Genomic DNA, 20,479 nt, shown 5'->3' on the forward strand with positions numbered 1-20,479 from the left:
CATTCTCCTTTCTCTGCTGCTTTTTTCCTATTCTGAATTGACTTATAGAATCCTATTACTTGGACCAACTCAGCACTTATTCTTTTAATACTTCTAGTTTATTTAACCACTTCTTGAATGTTTGGGGAATGGCCAGTATATCTTTTTGCTACAAATTTATTACTTTTGCTTCTGAGTTTTTTCCTCTCTCATCCATTTGATTTTTATAAATGGTTTTTGCAAGGTTTCAAGAGCTGTATGCCTTAAGAAGCTGAAATTAAATGTCTGTCTATGCAATTTTCCGTGAAAGCCCCCAGCTAGACTTTTCATAGGCACCTATGACCAGGTTAAACAAGGAGTCACAACCATGTAGTAAAGGCATCTCTAATTCCTAGGTCTGACTAAACAACAAAACCAAAAAAATTCAACAGGAGTATGATTGATTTGGATGAAAGTAAATGAAGTAATTGTGAATATTCACTAGTTGGACCCAACTCAGTTAACTATTCTAAGAAACTATCAGAGTTAATTAAAACCACTGTTTTTTCTGACGCTCTTAAGAGTATTTCAATGGTGGAGTAGTCTGGCTTCAATTGACAGCCTTTGGTTGTTGGTGTATGTTTTGTCTGCTGTAATAGATCAAGGCCAGAGTGGTGGAACATGAAGCTGGACAAACTCAAGCCGAAGCTGTGGGATTTTTTTGGCTGTGACACAAGTAACTTTTTGGAACACTGTTACTGATGAAACACTGGAATTTTGCATCAACTTTAGCTTGGGGTTGCTTTGTTTGTTGCAGAAGTGCTCTAGTTCAAATAAAAGTTAATGCAGGAAAGTCCCTGGCTTACCTGAAATTGCAGGCTTTTGATCACAACCACTGTCTTGTTTTATAAACAGAATATGACTCCTTGATAAAGTCTTGAATAATTAATCTTAATTACCTTGAATGTCAGATAACTGGATGCAGGAAACCTTAGTTTGCTGATAAGCAAAACCCGCCAAATTACTTCTCTCCAAAAATACCCTCAATTTTATAAGTTGAAAATCTTGTGCTTAAGACCCTGAGAAAACTGAACTCGGCAAAACCAAAGCTTATAAATCAGTCTCAGAACTGGGAATCCACGCAATCAGTGATCCAATTATGCAGTTGGTTTTAATCTTTTGTAATAACTGAATTAAGGACAAGGATGTAATTACCCTTAAAAGGAGGATTAATAGTCTGGATAGGTCTGGGTGATGGTAATACACTGCTAAAGATGATGAAATTTTGTGCTTGGAAAAGATGTGATAGCTTTTACATTACAGCAGTTGCACCAATACCGTAAGCCCCTTTTCTCTCATGGATAATTCTACATTGTAATGATCTTTCTGGAATTTGACCCTTCAGTTAAGGGCAGTATACTTTAAAGCACTTAAATTGTTAGTGCCTGCTGGTGTTATGAGGATGTCTCCCACTGTTTTAATTCTTTTAAATAAGTACTCTTTCAGTACTTACTTTCAGAAGTGTGCTGAGTGTATTAGTTCATGTTGTGATAGATGGCAACAGTGAATGAAAAACTTTGCGCTGGATGGTTTATGACCATCCCCAGGAAGCTTAGCTAAGGGACTAACTTATTCTGTAACTCCATGCTTAAATCTTGCATCATCTTCTTCTAGCCCATGTTTCATACTCAAGTTGTAATCATCTCTCTCCATCCTTCCCATTACATTCATCCTTGCCCACTTGACTTAATGTCAGACGTATCTCTCTCCTCACATTGTTTCACTTTTTTTTTTTTTCCTGAGCCACTCCCATTGCCTTACCAGTTCCTTATCTAGCCTCTGTCTCCCTGAAGCCTTTAGTCCCTTTGCTTCTGATTTGTAGCAGGAGGCACATGCTGGCTCTCCACTCTGACTTCCAGTCCTATACCAAGCCCACAAGGGTTGGTATAGAGGGGGAAAGTCCTCTCTGTCACAGGTAAAACTTTCAAAATACTAAATCCTGGCAAAGCTCTCCAGAGCAGATGTAAACTACAGTCTGTTGAAGGTCTGCAACCTGATGCAGTTTAAACAGATATTAAAAAGGTTCTAGAAACTCTCACAGAATCACAGAATGGTTGAGGCTCAAAGGGATCTCTGGAGGTCACCTTGTCCAACCCCCATGCTCAAGCAAGGCCACCTAGAGCCAGTTGTCCAGGACCATGTCCAGATGGCTTTTGAACATCTGAAAGGATAGAGACTTCAGAACCTCTCTGGGCAACCTGTGCCAGTGCTTGGTCACTCTCACAGTGACTTTTTTACAGAAACAGCTGAATTTGACTAAACCAAAATTTTTTTATTTCACACTCAGTTATTCAGCACCACCTTGTGATATCTTTCTAGAACTTGATATAAAATGGCTATCAATTTTTATTTTCTCCCACTTGCTCTATGTTTCTTATTTTCCTTTAATGGCATGATGCTATTGAGTGCTTTATTCCTTACCATTCTCACTACCTGTACACAGCTGTTGCATCATTCCTCATGTAGATGGCTTGCATTGTGGACTTGGTTTTCTGTAAACTATCCTCCTCTTACTATGTTCATGCTCCTCAAATATGGCTATTCTCAGTTCTCCTGATCTCCCACTGTCTTACCCTGGATTGACTGAGCTCATAATTAGTTTAATGGATCCTTCTTCCTACTGACATCTAGAAATGTGGTCACTAAATTGGTGTTTTATTAAAACTTGCTTCTGGAAATTCCAGGCCTGGTTTAGTTTCACTAACTATTGGATACTTCCATCAGGATCAGAAGATCTGATTTTACTATATATTGTCAATCTCCTTTGCTTTTTCCTTTCCACCTGCCCTCTCACTGAATGATGTGTACTAATAGTTCCTTCCCTTGTGGGTTCCTCTGGTGTATTACCTAACCAGTCACCTTTTAATGTTAAGAATTTGAATGTTTGTCAATTCTAGCAGATTTCTGCACAAGGCCTAGTTCAGAGTGAATGCTTTAATACCATTTATACATACTTTTACAGTAAACTAAAAAATAATTTGTTTTACCTTTTCCTCTTCACAGGGTGATAAAGCAGATTGTTTTTACATTGTAGAATCTGGTGAAGTAAAAATCTTGATTAAAAGCAAGGTGAGTTCAAATTGGGTGATTAGGCTTTAGGTGAATCCCTGATTTGATTGATTAATAGAAGTGGTGTGAAAAAGCCTACCCTGACTTATTTTAAGATATTATTTTATGATATTTATCGTTGTCACTCATGTAGATTGTAAATCCCCCTACCTGTTCTGAAGTGGCCAGAAGTCACTTTACTGAAGTTGGAAAGTCTTTTGCTTTTATTTGCTCCTCTACAAACTAACCTGGTATATTCTCCCTGGCCTTAAGAGTGGAGATGAAATTTTAATTCTAGGATTATAGAAAACTGCAACTGACAAAACCTGGGGTCTGTTATCTTTAGTGACATCCTAGATGTTGGCATTTGAAAGGATCTCTCTGTATAGTCTGAAGCAGCCTTCGGGAACAACATGTTGTGCATGGTAAAACCTGTGTTAGGCTAATGTAATAGCAGTTCCCAAAGCTGTAACAGTAAATATCTGTCATTCTCAAAACTCATGGGCTGGCATATGCTTTTCTTATCAAACTTCTAATTGAACATGCTGTTAAGGTGTTCTACCAGTACAGAGCATGACTTGGGAATTGCTAGTTTAAAAGCCCTAAACCAATGAGCTGTTGCACATCTGTAAGATATCTGGAATTAACTGCAGCCTTGTACAAAGACAGAACTGCATGCAAATAATTAAAATGTACTGTTTAACAGACTATGACGAGTAAAGAAGCTAACCAAGAAGTGGAGATTGCCCGGTGTCACAGAGGGCAGTATTTTGGAGAGCTTGCACTTGTTACCAACAAACCCAGAGCAGCCTCTGCCTATGCTGTTGGGGAGGTCAAGTGTTTAGGTAAGCAGATGTTCTGTATTTCTAGTTTTTGGTCTTTGCTTGTTTTGTGGACCATGCCTGAGTGAGCAGCTATTCAAAACTAGCAGCCTTTTGGTAACTGGTGGTCAGACACAAGAAGCTAGGAGCATGGGCTGGAGCGGATCTCCACGGTGAAGTTTGAGCAGCACTGCTCTTTCCTTCCAGCAGATTCTGGTTTTTCTGCTTGTGTGGCCTGTACTCTTTGAAGGGGTAAGTAACATCAGCTTCTTGTCTACAGCTTGTTTGTCACACACAGCTTTCAGGTGATCTTTTAATGCCAGTGTGGTGTGTATTTGGCTTCTGTATTTTTTTCTTGAGGTCAGGTGTGTATTTCATTAATCTTGTTTCTCCAAATAACAGTACAGAGGGAAATCAGAAATATGATTTCTGTGGCTTCTATTGAAGCCTCAAACCTGAATGGGTTGGACTGGAGGTCTGTGTTCTGAGTTCAGAAAAGATGGGCGTGTGGTGTCCTTTTTGACAAACCATCTTGTTTTCACTTCTGTTCCTTTGCAGTCATGGATGTGCAAGCATTTGAGAGGTTGCTTGGACCCTGCATGGACATTATGAAGAGGAATATAACACATTATGAGGAGCAGCTGGTGGCAATGTTTGGCTCTAGCATGGACCTGTTGGATCCAGGGAATTAGGCACAGGGTACCTCAATGCCTTCTTAGTTCAAGACACAGAAAAGCCTCCTATCAGCAACACAACTCACAAGGAAAACGGACACTATGGAACAGTTACTGCTGCTGTCTTCTTGGGCATTTTAGAAACCATAAACAAGTCTCAGCACAAAGGGATTGCTCACTCCCTGCCTCCACTTTGCTGCTGATACTTCATTATTAGACCTAGATTAAAGATGATTCTAACCCTATGTTCACTTACTTGGTTCAGAATGGCATCCGTCCAACAGTTCAAGTGCCTGATATAAAACCCAAAGTGTGCAAGATGTAGAAGCCTCCTTCCTTCTGGTGTTACTGTTGGGATAAATTTTCAGATCAGATTCTGTGGTGGGAGGTTGCCTGTTCTGCAGAGGCAACCTGTGGAATATGAGCCTTTTATACAGGCTTATTACCTTCATCTGAAGCTTTCCTTACACAATGTCAAATTTGCTTTTAATTGTAGCATCTGGGTTTGAAGTTAAAATATCAATGGAGCCAATTAATAAGGTGGCACTTAAGTTTTCTTCCACCTGCTGAAAGCAGCAGGTGGTAGAGCTCTTTAAACCAAGTAAACCGAGCTGGGGACATGGGAGAGTCTGCTTAGCAACAAAATGCAGAAAATTAAGCATTACTGTATTTTAAGTGTTTTCTGAGCAGCAAAGAAAATTGTTTTACTCTATGCTGCCCAAAAAAGTGCAGTGGTTCAGACCAAATGGCCTGAAGGTGTCATAATTGTCATCTCTCCAAATTTGCTCCTTGTTCCTGACACTGAGTACATTTTGTTGTGGTGAGATCACAATATATGACCTTCTCTTGCTTACAGAGATCCTTTATACTGCTAGATTTCCCAGGGCGCTGTTGTTGACTGGGTCAGTTTTAAAGCTTTTTAAGGAGGTGAATGTTTTGTAATTTAAATGAAGACTACTTCTGTACTTGTTTACAGGAGCTTCCCCCCACCCCCCACCCACCCCCCCCACCCCCCCCCCCAGTCCTAACATTTCACAGTATTCTAACTTCATTAGACACTTGGATGCTTCCAAATACCATGTTGATTTGCTAAACTTTTCAAAAGTTGGCAACATTTGACTTTGTAAAGCAAATGTCTTTGCTAACTATGCAGTTGGTGTGTTTGAGGAGTCTGGTTTAAGTGATAACTAAGCTAATTATGTTTATCTAAAATACCTGTTAAATTTGCAGCATTTATTAGGTAGATTCTATTTCTATAGCTTTAATGACCTTAATTGGCATACTGCTGAGATTTTATCGGACTATTATCTAAATAAGAATCAGACCATAAGAAGGACATTTTTATGGTGTACGAACAGAATATTTATATTAAGACATTGAATTTGTAGGTAATAAATCTAGTGACCCTTTGAATTTGCATTCTTCTGCAGCTCATACAAAACTTACTGGCGTTTTATGGGGTTATAAAATTTTAATTGTGGATGTTAGTATAACAGAACCTGCTCTTTTTATTCATGGCCACATAAGCAAGAATAGAAGGATACTAATGTTGAATTCCTGCTTCTAGTTACCACAGTGGACATTTCTCTAAGGCACAAGATGCTTAACTGCAACTCTTAAGTTGATTTCTGGACAATTTTTTTCCGTAAATGGATGAGCTTCTCCCAGTTCCTGCAATATGAGTAAGATGCAAACTTGGTAAGTTTGAATGGCTGTTGTCCAGTTACTGTAATTGGAGTCATATTTTTATATAATGCAAATGATTTGTAATGGACACCACTGAACTAGGTGTTTCCATATTATTAAAGTCCTGGTTGTGATGTCTAGTGGCTGTTCTAACTGCATGTATTTTAGAACAGTGAATTTCCCTTGCTTTACTGGGCTGGTTTTTTGTAGTAAATTATAGCCAAAGAAGCAGCAGGTGCTTCTCATTCATGCTTCCAAGGTTTAACACCAAAGACAAAAATAATTCTTTTGATTACAGAATTAAAAACCAAACCAAACAGAAAAACCCCAACAAACAAAAATGAAGAAAAGATGAAACCTCCCTTACTCATCAGGTCCTTACATTGATAACAGATAAAACTCTCCAAGACAAGAGTCTTTCTGAAGCCAGCTCGTGACTGTCCTGTGAACCAGACATAAACTGGTCTCCAAACCAGTATGAATTTCTGTGCTGCCTAAACTGTCATGTGAACTACAGAGAAACTTGCTGTGAGTAATCATCAGCTGGCCTTTGTTGCTCCCAGGCAGAATATCCTCTCCTTTATCCAGAGGAGTCTGGCAGGTTGGGTTGCCTTACAAATGGATTCTGGTTCTTACAGCCTTTGGTTCTCTGCAGGACAGGATTGTATACCTCAGCATATGCAAACATTGGCAATTGTTCTGAAGCTTAACCAAAAAACCAGGCAAGGCTACTGTTAGATTCTTAAGGGAATTCTGCCTGGAAGGGAGGATTTGATGGCTTCTGGAAGTCAAAGGAAAGGATGAGAACATAAAATCAAAAGATTAGGATCCCATGTGAGCAAGAACAAGCTTTTAAAGTTTTACCTTACTCTGGACTCCCTGAAGCAAATGCATACTGGGCAATGCCATCCTGCATCTGTGTGACATCATTCTGTGGTATAGAGAAGCAACCTGACCTTGAGCTGAAAGAGAATTGAGCCTGTAAGAAGGCTCATCCATTTAAAAGCTACAATTTGCAATGTGTCTCATCTAGTTTGGTCTGGTTTAACCAGCCTGTTCTGTACTATTTTGGAGCATGAAGATAGTGGAGAAGCTTGTAGTAAGATACTCAACATTGCCAGGTTATCTGGTTAGAGCACCAGCGATGAGCAAAGTCAGAAAGCATGTGAGTAGCGATAGCAAGACCAGGGAGTGAAACGAGGCGCCTGTTTGTAAAGATCTGCCCCTGTCACTGTATCTCAGCTCATTCCTTTTCACTATGACTGTTCATTGCAATTGTTGTGGAGAACAAGCCCAGGTTTTTTGTTGTTACTGCTCAGTGTTCAGTAAATCTGCTGTGGAGTCTCTGAAATTGGCAGTAGAGAAAGATTAGTTTTTAATAAAAGAACTCAGCAGCAAAGTGGGCAAAAAGGATACTGTCTTTGAGACTTAGAGGAGGAAAAGAGTTTCTTGTTTGTGATTCCCTGCTTGTGATTGTTGTGAAGTCAGTGAGAGGAGCTTTCAGTGGTCAAATATCCTGGCATGTGGTATTTCTGTTTAATGTCACAGCACAGGTTTCACAATGTAAAAGAACAAAAAAGGGCAAAAGTGCTCTCTTTTTTTAGAAACAAAAGTGCAAAACTTAAAACTTTAAAAACAAAGTGCAATTTTGCACAGAAGGCAAAAAACCGAAACCCCTTTGAATGTCACTTCCATTCTTTCTTTTCTGTTGACGTGTATTTGTAAACTAGTCTTGCCAAAATACAAACGCTTTGTGTTTTTTTAACTCCAGATAATTTTTGTTGTTATTGCCGATTATTTTCACTTTTTTCAAACCGTGTATTTTATTTCAAGAGGCCTTCCTTGTGGATTTCCTCCTGATGGTCTGCAGCACTACACTGCTATTTCAAGATGCAAGAGAAAGTCACTAACCTCATAGGAGAACACTCAACTCCGCTTAGCTGGCTGGAGCTAATAATGCGCTACTAATTTTCCTCTGCTCTGTTGGGCACGAGGGGAATTAAATTCTGCATAAAGTTGCTACCTCAAGGCTCCAAGTGCTTTTAAAGGTCTTTCACTTGGGAGAATTTAATAAGACGGTTCTTAAAATTGGTCTGTTCTTTTGAGTTAAATGTTTTTTTTAATTGATTCATTGAGGGACCCTTATTTTAATTCATTTTATATTTAGTACTTGATTCTCAAAGGATGAACAGCTGCGAAGTTTGGTTCTTGCACTATAGTGTTGAACATGAAAGAAAAATATCTGCCATATAAATATGTGGTTTTAAGAAGTTAAACCACTCTGGGGTTCAGCTTCACTTTTGGTTAATAAAAAACTGACATGTTGTGTCCAGCCTTCCTGTACAATCCTGTGTGTGCTCTTTATTGACTTACTGCAGCTGACACAACGCCCCCCTGTGCTTACACCAGGAGTGGACATTACAGCAGCTAACTAGATCTACTCGGAGTGCCTGAGTTACTGTTGCCTGTGTTATCAGAGCCTTATGGAGAACAGCATTTGCCCTATTGCAGTAACCAAAAGAGATTTATACGTTACCCGACCACCACGTTTTGCTGTTTGGTGATAAAATTTTACTAATATCTTAAAAATAATACCAGTTTCTGTAGATATTATTGCTCCCAATAAAACTGGCTGTTCTCATGTGTCTGCCAAATTATCGTAGAACTGATTTATTGTTCGAGCACTGTGCTAACTGGTTTTCACTTCCTAGGACAAACACAATATTCCTGAAGGTCTGTTGCTGGCCTGTGCTTACAGCTACTGCATTTTATGTGGCAAGCTGCCTTTTTTTTTTTTTTTTTTAACCTAACTAACAATTTAAAAATGAAATTACTCTGGTACATCTGAAATTGCCTGCTCAAATACTCAAACTTTGTGTTTGCTGAAGTTTTATTTCTAAACATTTACTATTTTATGTACAGTTTTTAAATTAGTCTGGGAGGGTAGTTTAGATGGATTGTGGTGCTCAACATGAGAAAGCCTCTGCCAGAATACAGTACTTCAAGATACTGACACCTGAAGGGGCCAGACGGCAGCAAGGTGATAAATACCTAAAAAATGTTACATTTTACAGAAGGCTAGAACAGGACAGTGCCCTCAGCGTTTGTCACATGCTAGGGTGCCAGACAACACCCCCCACCAGGCACTGCACCAGGACAAACCGAATTTGTTTAAAGGGACCCTCTCTGCTACCCCCTCTCCAACAGCATGTTTGTTGTGGAGCACTCCGTGTTTGTCTTTCTGAAGCAAAAAGCTAGCGTGCAGCACTCGGAAACGCCACCTGTTCCCACAGCTTCCCCGAGGGTAATTTCAGACCCAAAGACTGCCCGGTGCCTTCCTCCCTCCCTTCCCCCAGGGCCTGCGCAGGGGGCTCTGGGCACGCAGGCAGGGCGCAGCGCTGCGAGCCCCAGCACCGACCCGCAGCCCAGCGGGGCAGCAGCGGCTGCTCTCCTCCCCGGTAGAACGGGGAACCGGCCGTTCCCCCGCACAGGGGTTCAGCGCTTCCAGCCCGCCCTGCGGAGAGCAGTCACCGAGCCCAGGCAGCGCGCCGCTGGGCCCCGGGGCCGGCGGCTCCGTCCGTCCGTCCCTCGGCCCCGGCTGAAACAGTGCCGAGCGGCGGCCTTCCCCAGCAGCCGCCTTCCCCAGCAGCCGCCCCGGCGCGACGGAGAAGGCCCCGGGGGCGGCGGCGGCCGCGGCCGCCGAGCCGGCCCCGAGGCGACGGCGCTCCCGCCCGCTGCCTCCCGCCCCGCCCGGTCGCCGTGACGACGCCGAGGCGGGGGCTCGCTCCGGAGGATTGACCCCGCGGGGCCGCCGTAGAAAGTCGGGCGGTTCCGCGCCGCCATTGGCTCGGCGGGTGGAGCGCGGCCTGTAGAGCGGATGGCGGGGGCCGAGCCGCCGGCCGCCACCTTCGAGCGGCGGGTGCTGCGGAGCGCCGCGGAGCACCACTACCTGCGTGTCCGCCTGTGAGTGTGAGAGAGACCCCACTCCCTCCCCCCCCCCCCCCCCCCCCCCGGCCGGCTCCCCCGCCACCGCGGAGCCCCGCCAGCCTGCCCTCTGCTCCTTTTCCCCGCAGGGAGCTGCCGGACGGCGGGGCCCGGCCGAGCGTCGCGCAGTTCAAGCAGCTGGTGGTGTCGGCGCTGAGGGAGTTGCACGGAGAGGTGAGGCGGGACCGGGGCCGGGGCCGTGGCCGGGCTCCTGTCCTCGGCTGACGGCTTCGGGGCTGGGCCCAGGAGGGCCTTTGCGGGAGCGGCCGGCCTGCACCCGGCTTCCGCGGTGGGTTTTCTGTCGGCTCTGCCCCCCCGAAATCAGCCCGCCTGGCTGCGGAGCGGTGTCGGAGAGGGGCGGAGCTGACGGCGGGCTGGAGAGGCGGCCTGGAGGCCTGGGCCTGCGCAGGTAGGGTAAGGGTCTTCGGTTCGCCTCTCCGTTAACCCGTTACCTGCTCTCCGGCCCGCGTTGTAAGTTGCTCCTAACGAAGCTGGAGTCGTACGTTTTGTCTTGGCATCTACAGTCAAGTGGCTCCAGCACATCTGGCTTTTAGAATTTGGGGTATCGATGCTTTTGCTGTAGGAGGACTTTAAAAGAGGAACTGTGGGAAGGGAACAGCTTCTTGGATGGGGAAGTCCACGGTACTATTCTTGCTCTGTTCACAGTGCTGCTGGGTGACTTTAAGCAAGTCACATCACTGCTGGGTCGCTGTTTCTCCAGCTGTAATGTGGAACTAAAAGTGGCTTCTATCTGAAGAGCTCTGAGAGGAAGGGTCCTGTATAAAATCTAGTGGTGTTGTAGCTGAAACACTCGCGTGAGATTTGAGCGTAACTATAACAACGCCTTTAATGATGTCATGTGCTGGCAGTGAATTCACTTGCTTATAAACAACTGTAAGAGTATTGGATGGTACTTACTAAATAATGTATTTTTTTCACAGGTTGGGGCAGCTTTGCCTGTGGATGTCTTAACATACGAGGAAAAAACCTTGTCTGCCATATTAAGAGTTGTTAGCAGGTAAGGTACAGTAGGTACGCACTTCAGGTACTGCCATGAAAATATTTTCTATAAGGAAACAGAACTCTTAAGCTAAGAATGGTCTTATGAAGAATTAAGCCTAACTTTCAGACATCTGCATAGAGCATGCAGAAAATAAATTAAAAAATCACTAAGATTTGGTAACCTACTTGTATCAGTACATTATTCCTGCTTTAAAACAGCGGTCTGACAGGAACTAAGCACCATTGAAATACGTGGCTTTAAATCTCTTTCTATAGTAAAGATGAGAATGATTACCATGAAGACAACTGCAGGTGATTCAGGCGAAGAAGGAACGTAAATGCACAGAGAGGACAAGAACAGGGACAGTAAAGTGAACTTGAAAAGGTTACAGTACATATCTCTGTCAAGGACAGGAGACTGTAGTCATTGCAATAACCCTTCAGGGCACAGTCTTGGTACTAGAACTCATCAGTGAAATTACCTGCTGTTAAACTCCGTTAAGGTTTTGTTAATCTTTATGTAATGTGTGTTTTATTTAGGATGTTTATGCTGCAGGAAAACTGAGAAAACCAAATTTTATTAATATATTTTGTTTTCTTTTTACTTAGTGGCCTTGTCAAGCTGTGGAGTGCTCTAACATTGCTGGGCTTCTACCAGAACAGGAGGTGTGCCTTTCGAGTGCTGCAGGTAAAGCCCTGCAGGGGCTGCATGGCTACCCCCAAATGTCAGTTCTTGGTCTAAGGTTGTCTGGCTAGCTGAGCATGCTGCCTTTTCATAGAAAGATGGCCTAGATGCACAGATGTCTTGGTTTGGGAGTGAAATGCTTTTCAATGGAGGTGTGTAGGCCTGCGTTTAAGCAGTTGTCATCTTACAATGAATCTTGTAAAATGTGACAGTAGTGGCTGTCTCATTACTTTATGATTTCATTCCAATGAGAAGTCCTGATCTCATTAATACATCTGCAAGAAAATAATTTCTGGGAAGTTTTGTTCTTGGCCCACATCTTGGTCTAATCTTTCATTCCCGCTACCCCATTTCTTCTAATAGTTGCTGTTAGCTGACCTAATTTAAAAATGCACGCATGAACATGCACTTCCAGAGCTTATTTTTTCCTGAGGATGCTGCTTAATAAAATGAGTTCCAAGAATTCTTTGTCTCTGAAGCCATGGCTAAACAATAATCTGCTTGGGCATAGCTCTTAAGCTTTTCATTTTCTATGTAAAAGGGAAATTTAACTATTTTCAACTTTGAGTGCATTTGATGGTGATTTTTTTTTCCAATGCTTTAGTTTGTTTCTTGCTTTGTTTTTTTCTTCTTCCCCCTAAACTAGGCATCTCCATTTCTTCTTGCGTTATCTGGCAACAGTAGAGAACTAGTCTTGGACTGAATGCGGTTGTTGGTTTCGTTGTACGAAGCAGAAGTTGCTTGAGATGTTGCAGCCCTTCAGGTGTGGAATTTCTAGAGGGGATTTCCGACAGAGAGCCTTGACAAAGCTAACAGTTATCAATTCACTGCTTGGACATCCCGTACTTCAGAGTTTACACATAAAAGTTGGAGACAAAGCCGAACTTACCAAAGCTTTTACACAGAATGATGTTGTTACTTTTTCCGCTTTAACAGGTGACACAAATCCTTTGCATTTAAATGAAGATTTTGCAAAGAAATCTAGGTTTGGGAGAACTATCGTACATGGAGTTTTGATCAATGGACTTATTTCTGCAGTTCTGGGTACTAAAATGCCTGGTCAAGGTTGTGTATTTCTTTCTCAGGAGATCCGATTTCCAGCTCCTTTGTACACTGGTGAAGAAGTCATAGCTGCAGCTGAAGTTAAACGATTGAAGGGTTCTATTGCACACATTGCAGTATCATGTAAAGTCAAAGAAAGTGGAAAGACTGTTATGGAAGGGATGGTGAAAGTCATGGTGTCAGAGAGTTAGAGCTATTGCTCCTATGCTGCTTTATTATAAAGGCCAGAACTGTATGCTTGGTTTTGACTGTGTCTTTTTTTGTAACATCACTTAATCCAGTAAATTTGCAACAAAAAAACCCCCTTCAAAACATTTCAAAGACAGTGCACAAACTTAATCTTGATAGAACTGCATTAAACTTACAGCTTTTCATTTTTCCCTGCATACTGCCATGATGAAACCAATAGAACTACTGTGCCACTTAGTGTGACAAAAGTGACACGTTTAGATAAGCCTTTGCTCTGCTACAGTGGGAAGTCTGGAGTGGCAGGGCTTATATTGAGGCTGTTCTTTTCAGCAAAATCGCAGTTCACACTAGTGAAGTTTGGTTAAAACTTGTTCCCTCTTTACAAAGTAGTTGTATTGCTAACAAGCACTGGAAGGAGGGGACAACGCTGTGTGTTTAACAAGCAGAACAGAAGTGGAGGTATTGACATGTCCTGCAAGATCCGTTGTAATCTCTGTGGTAGCTCTAGCTGATGGTGCAGTGTGCTCTTTTGCAATGTTCTAGCTAGTAAAGCCTTCCTTAGCTCTGCAAATAAGTAGTAGTCAGCTTTCACATAAGCTATATACTCTGCCTCGTTTAGCTGGAGATGTGGCTCTTGCAATACTTCCAAATTCTTTAGATACGTTACAAAACCTGATTATAAACAAAAAAGTTATCTTTAATGATAAGTGACTCTGAAACTTGCCTCCCAGAAGCAGAGTGAAGGAAGCTTTAAAAAGCTGTATTGTCACTGCTTGTGCTTGTTGCCTCCTGATGCTCCTCTGGGGAAGACAAGTAGGGGCAATTCTGTTGAGTACTAACTATGGCTTCTGCTTACCTGACTCTGTGAACATGTATTCCCCTTTGCCCAACGAAAGTACCTTGGTTGCTGGTAAAGTAGGCTTTTGGTGAATTCATTAGTAAATCATCTGGATTACATTATTTTAGGACCGACATAAGATTATTATATGCTAAGAAACTTTTCAGGAATGATGGGGACCATCAGGAGTAAAAGCACAGGCTGTCTTCAGTTGGTGGGCTCGTATAAATTTCTAGCAAAACACCTCCCCCATCTCTGCAGCAGAAATGAATTTGTAACTTTTCTTGACTGCAAATAACCTCAAAAGTTGTTTGCTATGAAAAGAGTTTGTCCCCAAACTCTGATGAAAGCTGCTGTTAAAACAGTTACACTGTCTGGGTGTTGATATCTTTTTCTTAAGTGCAGCTGCACTGTAACAACAGACCCCAGGTGTTAAGTCAAACTGGATCAGAGGGAGGAGTAATGTTTAAGATGTTTGACTTCCCTATGCCCTCTGTTTTAAAAATACGGGGTTTGGCCTGTTCGCAACATGGAACCAGTATTTAGTGAGAGCTTTGCTTATTTCTTGTCTGTAGGAGTTGCTTCACTTCCCATTTCCTTTTTTTTCTGCCTGGGGTCACTGCTTGATCGCTGGCTTTTGCTGGCTAGAGCACTGTTTCTCAAAGCAGGTGTGCTTCTTCCCTCGGTCCGTGTTCACCTGCCTCTCTAGGTGGGAAGTTGTCACGTTAATGCCTATTAACAAAATGAATCAAATGTGAGGATGAGATGGTAGGTGAGGAGTTAGGGCCATAATTGAATCTGTATGTGACTTCCTGGGTAACTGTAGGAGTAGTTTGGAAAGATTGCTGTTCCTCCCCGAGGTTTAGCTGCTGAACCACAGCACGCAGCCTGTTTTCCTGTCAACGTGGAGCTGCAAGACGGAGACGTGAGGCTATATTTATGTGTTTGAAGTGCATGGCAAACTCAAGCTCTGCAGTCTTACAACATCTTAAGTGAGACTAATTCCCTTATGCGGTGTGAAAGGGCAAAAGACAATGCAGTTGCAAAAAGGTAACTGCTCACCAGGCAGTAGGTTCCCAAGTGCTAAGTAGTATTGAAATAGTTTTTTACACTGCTACAGTGAAAGTTAGGTTGTGGAAACAAATTTAACAACTTTAAATCTGTGTGTGGGAAAAAACCACCCACCCCGAAACCGTAAAGTCTACAAATTGAGTAGACGATACTGGATGCCGTTTGATTTTTTTAAATGATATTTAACTACAAAAAAACCTTCCAAAAGGTAAAGAGCGGCAAGTGCGCCAGCCCTTTTCAGTCTCTTTCCGAGAAGACCAGCAGTGGCTCGGGGCTAATCCCCTTCCCGCAGCCCGCGCCGAAGCTACCGCAGCCGTCCGTGCCACCTGGAGCGGAGCACCGGGCGCGGAAGACTTGGGCAGCGGGACGACTCGCCCGGTGCAGAGCACCGGGCAGTCACATGCGCTCTACCACCCCCGCTCCTTCCCCCCCCCCCCCCCCCCCGTTATTAGTCCCGGGGGACGGACCGCACCGGGCCGCGCCGCCGCCGCCGCCGCTCGCTCCCGGGGGCGGGCCTGCCCCGAACGGCCGCGCGTGCGGGCGGCGGGCGCGGTACGGCGCCCCCTAGCGGCCGCCGTCGGTCGGTCTGTCGGTCGGTCTGTCGGTCGGCGGCGCTAAGGCCCGGAGGCGGCGTCGCGGCGCTGCCGTGTTGACAGCGGCGGCCGCGCCGGGAGCTGCCCCGGGAAGCAGGTTGGCGGCGTCGGGCTCCCGTTCCCCGCCCCGGTATGGCCTTCATGGAGAAACCGCCGGCCGGCAAGGTGCTGCTGGACGACACGGTGCCGCTGACAGCGCAGATCGAGGCGAGCCAGAGCCTGCACTCCCACACGGTGAGCGGCGCCGGCCGGCGGGCAGGCCGGGCCGCGGGGGGCGGCGGGAGCGGCCGGTGTCGGAGGTGGAATGGGATGGGGGGGGCAGGGGGAGCGAGGTGAGGTAACGGGAGAGAGCCGGGTAACGGGGGCGCGGAGGGGGACCCACACACAGACGCGGACGTGTGCCCGGGGCGGTGTCCGGGGTGCGCGGGGCCGGGCCGGGGCACTGGGGGGGAAAGAGCGGGGCCAGGCGGGGGCCTGCGGCTCAGCCCGGCAGGAGCTGAGGCCGAGGGTAGCGGGGAGGGCCCCGGGGCAGGGCCCGGGGCACTCGTGGGAGGTGGGCTGGGGCTGGGGCTGTGCGGGGGCCCGGGGCGAGCGGTGTGGTGCTGGGGGGGGTGGGGGGTGGTGTTGGTGCGGGGCCGAGACCCCGTGAGGGCGGGTTTCACCTCCCAGGCGGCCCCTCCGATGGGAATGTGGCGGTGCCGCCGTTGCCTGGTCTCCCGCAGCGAGCCGGGAGTTGTTCGGCCCCTTCTGCTTTCTGTGGAGAGGGTTTTCCTTCTGCAGCCTGCCACGGCTGCCGGTGCCGGTGCCGGCGGGGGTTTGCGGGGTGCAGGCGGTGCCGCCGGGGCTTCGGGTCGTCTCGGAGCGGCGTCCGCTCCGCGGCAGGCCTTGTGCCTTCTGACTGAATAAGTTGTTGTAATTTCTGGTTTTTTCTCGGGGTCTGTTACAGCGTTTGGAGCTGAGATGGGTTCTGGTTGCCTCATTTCAGTAGCTGGGATGAAGTTACATTTGAGCGAGCTACATTTGCCTCCGGGTCCTACTGTGCGACGGTAGCGACGGCTGTAAAACTGCAGAGACGTAACTGAGGGTGCAGCCCCGCTTTCTTTGTTGTGGGGAGTGATGACACTCAGCAGAACAAGCCCTGCTGTGACTTTTATGTCACAGATTAATTCTTCTGGGATGTCCAGCACATGTACGTGCGCACCGCCTCCAGAAGAATTGTACTGTCTGTGAGCACGCAGTAATAGTCCAAATTTCATAATCTCCTGTTTGCAGTTATTTTCCACTTTAAAAACTGGATTTACTTACGGTATGACCAAGCAGTACTGTGAATCAGAGAGAGAACTGGCTGTCATTTCTGATTCCCGCTTTAGCTGCGAGCGGGGATGCTAGGCTAAAAAGGAGGCCAGAGGTACTTCAGCAGCAGGTACGCTAGCAGAAAGCGTGTTTTAAATGAAGAGAGGGTGTTCCTTCTGCCCCTTACACAGCTCCGATTCCTGTGTTGTTGATCTGTCTTCCTGGTTGCTTGCATCTGGTGAATACTCCTAACCCAAGTGACAATAATTGTAGGTTCACCACAGGATGTACAACTAATCTGTAGATTGTCTTATTAAATACTCTTTCTGTAAGTAATCTACACTTAAGAAGTGTCTTTTGTGTGAGGAACTCACGTTAACTCATGTTCCAGTCTTCCTCTGAACGGAAGTTACCTATGAGAAGTTGTCCATAAGATCTCCTGAATCTAGCAGGCTATGGCTCTCAACTGTTGCAACTGCTCTTGTAAATAAAACTAATGAGGTTTATTTTCTGACAAGCCTGATACTTTTTACCTGTTTCAATATCTAAGGGGTGCAGGTACCAAGTCCTATGGGAAGTTGTATAACTTCTAATACTCTCCAGTTAGCAGTACAGATTACAGTTTCATTGTTAACTTGTTTCCATCATGCCTTATTACACTTTTCTGCCAGTGCAAATGACAATAGCTTTTTGTGTCCTTTCCTTTGGTTTGCATGATTCTGGTTAGGAAAAAAAAAATCACAAAATTCTTTTAGAATGAGTACTTGGAAGTAGTTTTTCAATCCAGACTCTGTGTTATGTGTGTTGTCTTGTCTGGGTGAGTGTGATAGCAAATGTTGCTCCCCCTCTCTGTCTTTTATATCTGTATTCTGTTACTAACGGATGTTCAGAAGAAATTCTCTGCTGATTTGTTCTGATCTTGTGTTAATAACAGAATGCTCGAGCACTGTGCCTTTTGATTTCAAATGTGTCTCTAAGATACATCTATTAGTAATTGTTTGTTTTACTGCAGAAGCCCTGTTGATAGTTGAAAGATGGCTTGAAGTGTGTGTAGCACAGATGGTTTATATAGAGGCAGTGTGGGATAACAAAATACAGGAAGCCATAACAGAGTCTTGGTTTCTTATTTGATATAAGACAACTATTTTGTCGTTTTGGACACTTCGTCTTACGTCCCTGGTATCTGAATAATTTGTTTATTGGTGGCTGATGCTGTCCCTGATTTGAACTTTCCTGGTTTAAATAAGCCACACAAATAGATCCTTGTGTTTGAAGAGGTGTGTAAATGAAGCCCTTCTAAGGAATAAGGGTTGAAGTGCTTTTATGGGGCATTAGGACTGTATTTTACTTTGTTATATTATAGATGTAAGGGAGTAGATTGTCATTAGCTGAGTGCTTTTTGGGTTTGTTCCTTATTCCACCTCAAAGCGATATCTTCAAAAGATGTAGATCTGTACAATTCTTCATCCCAAACTAATGCTTGGAGAACTAGGTCTTCACATGCTAGGCTTGTTCTAAAGCTGAAATACAAACGCATCCATAAATAATTTTTCTATTCTTTTGTCAGCAGTATGTATTAAGATTTTATAATGCTGCTTAGTGCTGCAAGAATTACTTTAAACTTGCATTTATAATTTTTTTCCTGTAGATCATTGCTTATAAAAGCACTTGCATGAAGATGGGTTAGGCCCAAGTTAGATGCAACTTTAACATGGCAACTGAACTAGTAATAATGTAAACCTTCTATGAGGGCACAAAATAGCCAGTCTTCTGGATAAGCAGCTAAAGAAAAGGTGAAGAATTTAAGGAAAAGCTCAGTAGACATGGTGAAATACCACACAGGAGACCAAAGTTTGTGTCAAATGAATAGTTTGCTTGTCTTTTGTTCTAAGCAGCTTCTGTTAATTTAAATTTTATACAACAGACTGGGTAAGTGTAAACTTAATAGCATTGAATCAAGGGCAGAGGCTGAGTTTCTGTTTCCTAGGGATGAAGGTGAAACTAAAAAAACAAAACTGAAAACAAAACCTGAAACTGCTACATACTTCCTGAGTTCTCCAGAAACCTAAGAAGGGACAAAGCTAGTATTTAAAATGTACTTTTGAGGGCTTGCGCTTTTTGCTTAGTAAGAGCATGTCAGCCCCCTAGTAAATGTGTTTTTTAGATTGTTAGGGAATCAACTGCAAAATTTTCTAATATGCTCATAAGCTCTTCATGTTTCTTTCAAGTTAGAAGAGCTCAGAAGTTCTTACTTGAGTTAGTACATCTCAGCTGGTACATAATCTCCATGCTTTTGTGTTGCAACAAAGAAATTGTCAGCTGAGGTCTTCTTTTGCCTATTTATTTCTAATGGTAATTTAAGATTAGAATGATGACTTTTCTTTTTAACAAAAGATGTTTCCCCAGTGAAGTGTGTTACAAGCAGTCTGAGTTTTGTTGGAATGTGCACTTACATACAAATAATTCTATAGTGCAGTGTTTATGGAGTCCATTTCATTTGAAAGCCAAATAAACTTATATTGCAGGCGCATTCCAGTGGTACCTCGCTTAATAGATTTGAAATTACATGAGCAAAGGCTGTCAGCTTCATTTTGTCTCATGCTGTATCCCTAGCACTCTATAGGAAGAGAGAGTAACTGTGTAACTTCGGGAGGGTGGTGGGCTCCTTTTCATAGGCATGGTTCAGTGCTTTTGGTAGGGTATCTGTACCAACCGTTTTGCAGAAAATGAAGTTGTTTTGCTGCCATTGCATTCCTTGAATTCAATAGGAGTGGAATTACATCCAATATATTAAGCCATTTGCAAGTGTCTCATCTTAATGCCAAATGTTGTGTTCTGACAACAGAGGCATTTTCAGCACTAAAGCTTTAATAAATTTTGGCTATTGAACTTGCTTCATATTGCAATATTTCATCCATATATTCACTATTTAAAAGTGCCTTTCTTTCTAAGCCTTAAAATAGGATGCTATTTTCTGCCACAATAATCTAGACATATTCCTTAATAAGAAATGCACATCTGTACATACAAGTTTTGGAGCACTTTACAGCAGTAAAACTACTAGCAAGTTATACATATATTTCTGAACATGCCTTAATTCTTTTCTGAAATTATTTTCCTTTTTCATGCATTTCATGTTGAAATTGAAGTAGTGAAAGAGCCAATTTTGCTACAGTACATTGTTGTCTTAAAGGCATTTGGAAATGAACAGCTGAAATAAAATCCCTCTTGTAACATACTTTCAGAGTTTTTCGTTAAGCAGTGATGAATGTTGACACTCACAGCTTTCAGATTAAAAAAATGTTGAAAAAAGCATTTACATTTTTCCTATATTGTTCTGTGATACAAAAATGGAGCCATATGTTTCTAGAACTGTAGGATTTATTTTAAAAGCTTGTAAAGGACTTTGGACGTCTGCTTCATAAGAAATTCAATCTCTGCAAGGTTGCCTTCACTTTGGAAAAAAACAAATCATGAAGTTACTTTTAGAGGTGGCTTTAGATAGGGAACTGTTA

General features: G+C 43.7%; 4 protein-coding genes across 17 annotated transcripts in view; all 4 read left to right on the forward strand.

Annotated features, from left to right (window-relative positions):
- PRKAR2A (protein kinase cAMP-dependent type II regulatory subunit alpha) overlaps positions 1-5,563 on the forward strand; it is a 66,316-nt gene extending 60,753 nt beyond the window's left edge. Inside the window, exons 9-11 of the mRNA XM_049826480.1 lie at positions 3,022-3,087; positions 3,773-3,911; positions 4,446-5,563. Of these exons, the coding sequence (XP_049682437.1) occupies positions 3,022-3,087; positions 3,773-3,911; positions 4,446-4,579 (339 nt within the window). The 3' untranslated portion in view covers positions 4,580-5,563. The remainder of the gene's footprint in view (positions 1-3,021; positions 3,088-3,772; positions 3,912-4,445) is intronic.
- A 4,493-nt stretch (positions 5,564-10,056) lies between these two features.
- RPP14 (ribonuclease P/MRP subunit p14) lies at positions 10,057-12,703 on the forward strand. Its single transcript, XM_049826735.1, has 5 exons — positions 10,057-10,210; positions 10,321-10,405; positions 11,173-11,249; positions 11,843-11,921; positions 12,565-12,703. The coding sequence occupies exons 1-5, from the start codon at positions 10,125-10,127 to the stop codon at positions 12,619-12,621; spliced, it is 384 nt and encodes a 127-aa protein (XP_049682692.1). The 5' UTR covers positions 10,057-10,124; the 3' UTR covers positions 12,622-12,703.
- On the forward strand, positions 12,665-13,215 carry HTD2 (hydroxyacyl-thioester dehydratase type 2). The gene has a single exon (XM_049826728.1). The coding sequence runs from the start codon at positions 12,665-12,667 to the stop codon at positions 13,169-13,171; it is 507 nt and encodes a 168-aa protein (XP_049682685.1). The 3' UTR covers positions 13,172-13,215.
- Positions 13,216-15,690: 2,475 nt separating this feature from the next.
- The window catches only part of PXK (PX domain containing serine/threonine kinase like), a 37,413-nt gene continuing 32,624 nt past the window's right edge, over positions 15,691-20,479 (forward strand). For 12 of the 14 annotated variants that reach the window (XM_049826701.1, XM_049826702.1, XM_049826703.1 and 9 more), the window contains exon 1: positions 15,691-15,905. In XM_049826701.1, the coding sequence (XP_049682658.1) occupies positions 15,804-15,905 (102 nt within the window). In that variant the 5' untranslated portion in view covers positions 15,691-15,803. Of the gene's footprint in view, positions 15,906-16,617; positions 16,861-17,024; positions 17,095-20,479 lie in introns of those variants that run through there. The other 2 variants (XM_049826715.1, XM_049826716.1) reach the window with 2 other exon arrangements.

This window comes from Accipiter gentilis, chromosome 23, assembly GCF_929443795.1.
Source record: "Accipiter gentilis chromosome 23, bAccGen1.1, whole genome shotgun sequence".
Taxonomy (NCBI): domain Eukaryota; kingdom Metazoa; phylum Chordata; class Aves; order Accipitriformes; family Accipitridae; genus Astur; species Astur gentilis.

What these genes read in the sequence shown, in the direction of transcription:
- HTD2 (XM_049826728.1), top strand. Translation starts at nt 12,665, where the DNA reads ATGTTGCAGCCCTTCAGGTGTGGAATTTCTAGAGGGGATTTCCGACAG.
- RPP14 (XM_049826735.1), top strand. Translation starts at nt 10,125, where the DNA reads ATGGCGGGGGCCGAGCCGCCGGCCGCCACCTTCGAGCGGCGGGTGCTG. An exon ending in CACTACCTGCGTGTCCGCCT is followed by an intron (nt 10,211 to 10,320) that starts GTGAGTGTGAGA and finishes TTTTCCCCGCAG; the next exon opens with GGAGCTGCCGGACGGCGGGG. An exon ending in ATATTAAGAGTTGTTAGCAG is followed by an intron (nt 11,250 to 11,842) that starts GTAAGGTACAGT and finishes CTTTTTACTTAG; the next exon opens with TGGCCTTGTCAAGCTGTGGA.